Source organism: Solanum dulcamara, chromosome 7, assembly GCF_947179165.1.
Source record: "Solanum dulcamara chromosome 7, daSolDulc1.2, whole genome shotgun sequence".
Classification (NCBI taxonomy): Eukaryota; Viridiplantae; Streptophyta; class Magnoliopsida; order Solanales; family Solanaceae; genus Solanum; species Solanum dulcamara.
The window spans coordinates 79,316,565-79,326,840 of NC_077243.1; the positions used below are offsets into that span (position 1 = coordinate 79,316,565).

Sequence of the window (10,276 nt, forward strand, 5' to 3'; positions counted from 1 at the left end):
TGTGTTAGTCCATTGATATTTTTGGTGAATTGGCTTCGAGTGAATTTTTATCAAAAACCATTATGGGACCCTGTGGGATAAGTACGTGCAGCCTCAGCATGATATACGGTGCGTTCATAGCATTTAGGGGCCACACAAGCGGAATTAGGCAATTTTTTAATTTTTTTGTATGTGTTAGCCATGGACATTTTTGGTGAACTGACTTTCGGTGGATTTTTCTTAGAAATCATTATGGGACCCTCCATAGGTACCCAGGGTATCAGTACATGCGACCTCAGCACGGTCCACAATGCATACATAACATTTAGGGGTCGTACAAGAGAAATTATGTAGTTTTTCCATTTTTTCGTATGTGTTAGTCTATGGATATTATCAGTGAACTTTCGATGGATTTTTCTCAAAAATCGTTATAAGACTCTCCGTAGGTACCTGTAAAATCAGTACATGCGGTCTCTGCATGATCTACGGCGCGTTCAGAGCATTTATTAGCTGCACAAGCAGAATTAGGGGATTTATTTCACTTTTTCGTGTGTTAGCCCATGGACATTTTTGGTGAACTGGCTTCCTGTGGATTTTTTTTGAAAACTGTTATGACACCCTCCGTAAGTACCCGTGGATTAGTACGTGCGGCCTCGGCACAATTCACGGCGCATTCATAGCATTTAAGGAACGCACAAGGGAATTAGGCAATTTTTCCATTTTTTTCATGTGTGTTAGCCCATTGATATTTTTGGTGAACTGGCTTCCGATGGATTTATCTTGAAAACCGTTATGGGACCCCTACGTAGGCACTTAAGGGATTAGTACATGCGGCTTCGGCACGTTCCACTACGCGTTCATAGCATTTAAGGGTTGCACAAGAGGAATCATACGATTTTGCCTTTTTTTCATGTGTGTTAGCCCATAGATATTTTTGATGAACTGGCTTTTGTTGGATTTTTCTGGAAATCAGTTATGGGACCCTTTGTAGGTACCCGAGGGATCATTACGTGCAGTCTCGGCCTGATCTACAGTGCGTTCATAGAATTTAAAGGTCGTACAAGCTAAGTTAGGCGATTTTGTCATTTTTTTCATGTGTTAGCCCATGGATATTTCTGGTGAACTGGCTTCCGATGAATTTTCTCAGAAATCATTATGGGACCCTCTTTAGCTATCCGGGGGATAAGTATGTACTGCCTCAACACAATCTATGACACGTTCATACAATTTAGGGACCGCACTAGCGGAATTAAGCGATTTTGCCATTTTTTGGTGTCTTAGCCTATGGATATTTTTGGTTAACTGAATTCCGGTGGATTTTTCTTGGAAACTATTATGGGACCCTCTGTAGGTATAGGGGGGATCAGTACGTGTGGCCTCGGCACGATTCACGATGCGTTCATAGCATTTAAAGGCAGCACAAGCGAAATTAGACAATTTTTCTATTTTTTCGTGTGTATTAGCCCATGGATATTTTCGGTGAACTAGCTTCTAGTGGACTTTTCTCGAAAACCATTAACAGACCCTCCATAGGTACCCTGGGGATCAGTACGTGCGGTCTCGACATGATCCACAGTGTGTTAATAGCATTTAGGGGCCGCACAAGAGGAATTAGGCGATTTTGCTATTTTTTTCCGTATGTGTTAGCCCATGAATACTTTTGGTGAACTGGCTTCCGGTGAATTTTTCTCGAAAACTGTTATGGAACCCTTCGTAGCTACCTGTGGGATCAGTACGTGTGGTCTCGACACGATCAACGGCACTTTCATAGCATTTAGAGGTCGTACATACGAAATTAGGCGATTTTTCATTTCCTCGTGTGTGGTAGCCCATGAATATTTTTGGTGAACAAGCTTCAGCTGACAAGAAAACACTTCAACTTTAAGAGTGTACATCAAGATACTTCAACTTGATCTCAACTGACAACTAAACACTCCAATTCGTCTGCATTGTATCTCATGGGACACCACATGCAAATGTTGAAGGCGTCAAGATGATTATATTGTAAGTTGAGAGTGTTCAACCAACACAATGAAGACAAGTTGAGGTGTCTAGAGATGCATACTCAAAGATGGAATGTTTAATTACCAATTGAATGCAAGTTTGAGTGTTTGTTTATGTATTATAATTATTTTAAACTCAGGCACCTCAAAACAACTTCCAGAAGATCCCTTGAAATGGTAAATGGTTTCCTTATTGGGAGTTCAAATAAAAGAAAGTTCCCATCAAAGAAACAGAAGAACTCATGCCACTTCAAGATTTGAAAGGGCAAGAAGATTATCTAAGCATTAATACCACCCACTGCAATATAAAAAACCATAAAAATGTAAAAGAAGAAATTCATAACATATGTTGAAACTTTATACAGCCAAAGACTATATTTAGCTGGCAGTATTGGCCCTTCTTCATTAAGTATCCAAAATATTCTGAGTATCAACAAGAAATTTGCCCAAATCAAGCAAAACAATGCAAATGTGATAAAAGTTCAGCTGTTTGTAAGTACTGAACACAAATACAATTGCTATCTACGCTATTTTAATGAGGAAGTAAGTAAATATATACCCTCTTTACCTCATCAAAACATATTTACACGGAAAAACCATGGCAACACGAATGATATTACCAGGCACGCCATTAAGAAGTTACAGAATGGCTGCCCATGCCAGTAACCTCTAGTCGTTTCGGTTGAGCCAGTACCACTTGCAGTAGATCTTGCATCATTCCACTCTTCAATAAATCTGTTATTGCTGACACCAGTAACATTTTGTGCGACCTCCCCACAAATTTCACATACTCTACACGAAGATGGCACAAAAGAGAAATAACATAATCAATACTGTGGAATGTTCTGGTCCGGAACTTTAAAATTTTAGTAAACAAAATAACACAAACTCCTGTATTCTATGAATGATTGGCCTTTTTAAAGCTTTTTCTTTTCCTGTTTAGATGCTGGTGAGTGATGTTCTGTCAAGTGACTCAATCACCACTATAAATTTCCTAATACCGAAGCAGTTATGATAAGGAATGACACTCCATTAAGCTATTTGGACTGCAAAGCAACATGATTCTACCAGCAGATAACCTCAAAAGGACATGGAAATGAAACAACGAAAATAAAAGAACATCTTGGCTGGCGTTTCATGTCTGGAAGTTGCCAACGGATACAATCATTTATCGTCTATTCGAAACAACACAAACCATCTAAAGCATTATCTTTCAATGTTAGTTGGATTTGGGGATAACAAAGCAATGGAAATTATTCTCATGCTTTGATGTGGGTATTCTGAAGAATGTGAAACCAAGGGCGACATAGATTTGAGAATACAACAACATAAATTCAAAGTAATTACAATAGTTCTTATATTTGAGCTGAGCATACAATCTATACTAAGCATAAATCAGTGATGAATTTACCATAGTAACTTCTCCATGACTTACGACATTGCTTGTACGCTATGTTTTAATTTTTAATGAAATATAGCTTTTTAGTTTAAGAATAGAATGACTATAACATACTCAAGTAACTAGGACGGAAATTTATGGCATTTAGCAACGAATTAGCGATGGATTATCACAAAATTTTGTTAGTTATGAGCAAATTAGCCACGAACACAACTAATACTATTTTTTTAGTGGATGTTCAATGAGCAAATTTTACAAGAACCTAATCTACGTACATTGCCATCAGTCTACCTAATCAAAGACCAACAACGGATGTCATATATCATTTACTGGTTCTCCCCAACGCGATACAATGCATAAATATATGCGAAAACCACCAAATTTTCAATAAATATCAACATTTGAATCCAGGATCTCAGAGTACAATGGGTTAGAGTTAAGAATCTTAAAGGCTGCACCCACCAAATTTAATCTCGAATCAACCTCTATCAAAGACATTTAATTATTCTTATAGACACTAAAGCATGAAAATGCAATTGGCCATAGATCAATTTCACAAACCAATTAGACAATGCTTAGAGAAACATTCAGTATCAAGCTTCATCCTCAGAAGATTTGAAGAGAAGTAATATTTATTAGCATCCCCTTTGTTGAATATTTGCTTTAGAATTATTAAATTATTACTGCAGTAATTTTATTAAGATAGACCTAGTCAACTAGTTAGCCCTTTTAATTAGGAGTTGAATTCTATTTGAATTTTGAATAAGTAATATTTTATAGACTTTAGGAGTTTGGTATTTTCAGCAGATATTTTTGCTTATTTTTAGGTTTAGAAGTTAGTAGTTTTATTATAAATTGTATTCTTAGACTGCAGTGAAAATACATCGATTTCAACTTCAATTTATACGTTTTCTTTCTTGTTTTAATTCCTTTAATATTATTATTCTTTTCTTGCAAACTCTTCTTTTTTAAAACCAACAATTGGTATCTAGAGCAATTTTTTCTTGAGGGACCTGTGAGTGAAGAGATGGATTTTGAAAATAGTTTTTCACGAATGGCACCATCTGGCTTTTATGGTGAAAATTATCAATTATGGACCGTAAGAATGGAAACTTACTTGGAGTCTCTTGATCTTTGGGAAGTTGTGAAAGAAGATTATGAAATTAATCTCACCATAGCTCAAATCAAGAGTCACAAGGAAAAGAAAACCACAAAGTCTCAGGCAAAGGCAACTTTGTTTGTTGCTGATTCAATAACTATTTTCACAATAATTATGTCACTCACATCACCAAAAGAAATTCGGGATTATATGAAGAAAGAGTATACTGGAGATGAAAGAATTCGAGGAATGCAAGTATTAAATTTAATAAGGGAATTAGAGTTGCAAAGAATGAAAGATTCTGAGATAGTCAAAGAATATTCGGACAGATTGCTTGGCATAGTTAACAAGGTAAGATTACTAGTCACTGAATTTAAAGATTCAAGAATTATTGAAAAAATTCTTGTTACAGTGTCGGAAAAATATGAAGCATGTCTAACTACCTTAGAAAATACACAAGATCTGTCCAAGATTACGTTCACAGAGTAGTTAAATTCTTTTCAGGCACAAGGGAAAAGAAGACTTATGAGGCAAGATGGTATGGTTGAAGGAGCTTAGCAGCCAACCATAAAACTCAAAACAGGAGTAAAAATTTCAAAAATTACCCACCTAGTGAGCACCGTGGAAAAATGGGTCATCCACCATACAAATGTTGGAAAAGGCCAGACGCAAAGTGTAGCAAGTGCAAAGCTTGGCCACAAAGTAGTGATTTGCAAAAATAAATTTGAGAACCATGTAGTAGATGCATGTGTGGTAAATGAAGAAGAAGTAGAAGACCATCTTTTTGTTGCAACATGTATCTCAAGTTAAATTTCAACAAATTTTTGGCTGATTGATAGTGATTGCACTAACCACATGACTTATGACAAGAGTTTGTTTAAAGAATTAAAGCCTACTGAAATACCCAAAGTTAGGATCAGAAATGGTGACCAGATTCTTGTTCAAGGAAAAGGAATTGTTGTCATCAAAACAAGTTCAAGTAATAGAGCAATTTCAGATGTTCTTTATGTACATGATATTGATCAAAACTTGTTGAGCATTTGTCAGTTGGTAGAAAAAAGATACAAAGTATCTTCTGAGGATAAGAATTGCTTCATTATTGATGGTGTTGGAAAAGAAGTTTTAAACATTAAGATGAGAGGTAAAACATTTTTTCTTTGATCCAATAGAAGATGTTTCTGTAGAACATGAAAAAGATCATAGGCTGAAAAAATTAGAAGATGATCCTTCAATTGAAAAAGGACAAGCAAAATGTGAATCTGCTAGGTTTGAAGGAGCTTTCAATGTTCCTAAAAGAATTGAAGCAATGGAGGAGTTATCTATGTTACAGAAAAATAAAATGGGTAAGTTGAGATTCAAGATGCAAACAAAACAGGAAGACATGTCAAAAAGATTTAGTACTCAAGGGTTGCATTCAAGACAAGAAGTGAATTTAGTTCACTACAAGACCAAAGATGAATCTGCAGATTTATTCACAAGGTCACTTTCGGTTATCAAGTGTAAAGATCCTAAGGTTGAAGACCAAAATTTTGCAGGTCCTAAAGCAAGGAGGAGTGTTGAATATTTGCTTTAGAATTATTAAATTATTATTGCAGTAATTTTATTAAGATAGACCTAGTCAACTAGTTAGCCCTTTTTAATTAGGAGTTGAATTCTATTTGAATTTTGAATAAATAGTATTTTATAGACTTTAGGAGTTTGGTATTTTCAGCAGATTGTTTTGCTTATTTTTAGGTTTAGAAATTAGTAGTTTTATTATAAATTGTATTCTTAGACTGCAGTAAAAATATATCGATTTCAACTTCAGCTTATACGTTTTCTTTCTTGTTTTTAATTCCTTTGACATTTTTATTCTTTTCCTGCAAATTCTTCTTTTTAAAACCCAACACCCTTTAATGGTAGAGTGGGTTAGAGTCCTACATTGGTTGAGAAATGAGTAGGTAGTCTGCTTATATGGACTGGCGCAATTCTTCCCTCACGACTTAGTTTTTGGAGTTGAGTTAGGCACACGTGGCATATCTTTACATAGTATCAGAGCTAATTTCATTCCTGTTTGGGCTCTCGATACACGTTCCAGTTGGTCCAAGGCGTGAAAGGGGTATTAGAGTGGGTTAGAATCTCACATTGATTGGGGAATGAATTGGTGTTCTGTTTAAAAGGACAATCCTCCCCTCATGAGCTAACTTATGGGTTGAGTTAGGTTTAAATGATGTATATTTACAATAAGAGTAAGGTAAACAGCTACAGATCTTAACATCAGTTAAAGAAGCATAACATCAAGCTAAGAATGGCAATAAACTATAACAAGACGAATCTGAGACAAAGAACAAAAACACTAATTACCTGTTTCCTTTCAGCTTAAACCATGCCTCAGCACAATGAGAATGCAAAAATCCAAGCTCTCCTTTACAACCACAACCAAGCTCAATCAAATCCACCAAATTCTTTTCAGCTTCAGATGTACTCAAATGGCAAATTCTACAAACCCTTTGGCAATCCTCTCCCAATTTCCCATCACCACCATCACACTTCACATCAATTACAGTCGAAAAATCATCACCCTTCTTCAAATCCTTCACTTTCACCTCATTCCCTTCCGACCCATTTCCCTTCACATCCGAATCTCCCTCTTCCCCACCAATTCTTGACTTTTCAGTTTCCGCATCTTCATCCAATCTGATAGTGACCACAGTCTCAGGAACATCCACTTTCTGTTTCCGTACATCCACCTCCTTATCCATAACTTCCCTCAAAATTTCATTCAAGCAATCAATCAAACACTTTATGGGCAAAATCAAAAGCAACAGAACCGCCCCAAAATTTCAAGATTGATCAACCCCCTTTTGTCTCTAATCAAATCAATCAAACACTAAACTCGGATGTAACACAAACAATAGATCAAACACCAAAAAGGGTCGACGAATTTGATGAAAAAATGAATTCTTGCACGTTCTGTTGAACACCTTCAACTTGGGATTTACGGTAAGTGAATTGGCTTTCGACTGATTCTATAGAGATTAAAAATAAAGAAGTAGACTTTCTTTGTTTGTTTATATATGGGAAGTGATAAAACTGGTTTGTACATCAACTCAAGATGACAAGAGAGTGGAATTTGCCGAACGATCAGGTGATATCCGAGGACACTCTAAAAATAGGGGTCAATGTCAGGCTGTCAGCACCTAAATTTTTGGATAGCTAGTTTCTCGGTACGCAAATCGATTTGGTTTGTCTTATTTTTCGTTTTTATCTGTTTCGAAAAGATTTTTTTTTTTAAGTATTACCTTCGTTCCAAATTAAAAAACGACCCCCAAAAATAAATATTTGTGCACTTTGGTTAAAAATTGATTTTCGCCCTCACGGTAGTTATATATGAGAATTATAATAGAGATAAATATTAAAAACACATTTGAACTTGACGCAAATTATTAGTTTCGTTCCTAAACTATTAACAAACTTAAAAACATCTTTCTACTTGACAAAAAAAAAATTAAATACACCACACATCAGCCAAATGGCATAGCAAGTGGTTTCAAACTCTTATACAAGTATGTGACTCTTAATAAAAAGCCGAGAAAAAATACCCCTAAACTTGACGAGAATTTAAGGGTGTATTTTACTCATATTGCAAGATCGGATGTGTATTTAAATTCAGTTAGCCAAGTAATGGAGTATTTTTAAGGCTATCAATAATTCAGGGATAAAACTAATAATTTGCGCCAAATTTAGAAGTAATATTTTAGTACTTCTCTCAATTATAATATCATTAATCGGGAAATTACATCAATTGACATGTCTTCAATCTTGTTTTCTCCTTTGGACAAATCTTCAAAATTCAAAACTTATCAATTTGAAGTTTTTTTTATATGATAACGTAAAAAACTCGAGACCGTCCACCTTTTAAAGGACATTTTGGTAAATTACACGTTAAGAATTGAGAGAAGGTCCAACTATGTGAAATGGTCTAGATATATCCTCTATTAATAGTAGGAGTTAATGTGACTTATCGTTGACAATTTTTTAAATATGTATATAAATTAACATTGAAGTTACTGAATTTGGACAAACTCATAGGTCTGATTACCATATATATACCTTGCTTAGTATTAGGGTGGCCACATGTCATCCACGTTACCAACTATTACCTAATAAATCAATCAACCAATCTAAATAACTCGATTATCTAAGAATTAATTACAACAATTATTTGTAGACAAATAATATGATCAACTATGAAGTGAGCTAGTAAGATCTAGTTATTCATTAATTAGTCTATACATTGAAGATCTCCTATCCATTTGGTGATTATTAATCAAGCATTCGATGTGTAGTATAACACACGTTGACCAAGTTATAATTAATTCACATCTTTTTATCTTTGAATTGTCAAATAAGTTATTGCATGAGTACAAAATATCCTCATAATTGCTCGTCAATACTCATATTACTCAGTTGCAGAGATAAAAATTTTACTAAAGATGTTCAATATTTACTATACACGTATACATACCAAAAAAAAAAGAGTTTACCTTATATATATGGCATAATATATAAATTGGTCCCTAAATTTGGTTTTAAATTTTAATTAGGACCTCCAACTTTTATAGTACATAAATAGGCACCTTAACTATCCATTTCTTAAACAAAAAACACCTGAATCCAACAACTAAAATGTGTGATATGCAAACGCTTTTACGTGGATTTTTGAGCCACTCAGTGGTTGCCACGTAATTAAAAAAATTACACGTATTTTATAATTAATAAAAAGAAATTAGAGAAAAGGGATTCATTAAAGGTAAAATTGTCATTTCTGCTTCTTTTTTTTTTTACTATTGTGGGCATCGAAAATTACAGTTGACGCGCTTGAATTGTGTCTCAATCATGCGTTTTGCCAGGTTGGATTCACGTTTTTTTTGTTTAAGAAATGGATAGTTAAAATGCCTATTTGTGCACTATGAAAATTGGAGGTCATACTTAAAATTTGAAGCCAAGTTTAGGGAGCAATTTATGTATTATGCCTATATATAAAATATATATATATATATATATATATATATATATGACATTGCATAAAAATCTTAGTTTAAAATACTAATACTAATCAAAGAAATAACAAAGAAAATTATCTATCGACGCCCTCCTCTTTTCTTTCATTCAAAAAGAAAAAATTAAAGGGAAGTTTTGTCCAATTAAGCGCGAAAATGTTGCGGAAATTCAAGAACAATGTCAGTCATGTCGGATAAGGCTATTCTCTCAAAACAGAGCTTTGCAAGAATCAAAATTTTGTAACATCTATACATGAAAGTTGTGCTTGTTTTAAGACTTAATCAAACACCTTACACCACAAACTGATGACAACCATGGATAACTATTGCTTACTATCTTTCCCACATGAACCTTTTTTAGGCCAAGCATGAAGCATGTGGCTAGTTTGTGACGGTGTAGTGGGTAGGTGACAGTTATTATTACATCCAATAAGAGCAAGAAGATTATTAGAGGCAAACATACAAATGGTTCCTTTTAAATCTGGTTGACATAGTTTGACTCTAAAAAGGATATTAAAAAGTAAAGGATTTTAACATTATATAACCTTTAACATTACACATTTGTGTGGTTATAAAACTTTTAGTCATAAAAAAGCTTTAACATTTGTGTTGCTATATAAATTGCAAATCATTCAATTAGTTGAATAATTGCAAAAATATGATTACAATCAAGAAAATTCAACAACTACTATGTATGTGTATAACGAAATAACTTTGCATATAACAAAATAACTCTCTATGTAATTTAATGTAA

The 10,276-nt window shown here is 34.3% G+C and overlaps 1 protein-coding gene across 1 annotated transcript; it reads right to left on the bottom strand.

Annotated features, from left to right (window-relative positions):
- Nucleotides 1-2,329: 2,329 nt before the first annotated feature.
- Nucleotides 2,330-7,704, bottom strand: LOC129896394 (uncharacterized). Its single transcript, XM_055972275.1, has 2 exons — nt 6,824-7,704; nt 2,330-2,774 (listed from the first exon to the last, which is right to left on the bottom strand). Exons 1-2 carry the CDS (start codon nt 7,219-7,221, stop codon nt 2,555-2,557), a joined length of 618 nt encoding a protein of 205 aa, XP_055828250.1. The 5' UTR covers nt 7,222-7,704; the 3' UTR covers nt 2,330-2,554.
- Nucleotides 7,705-10,276: the final 2,572 nt, after the last annotated feature.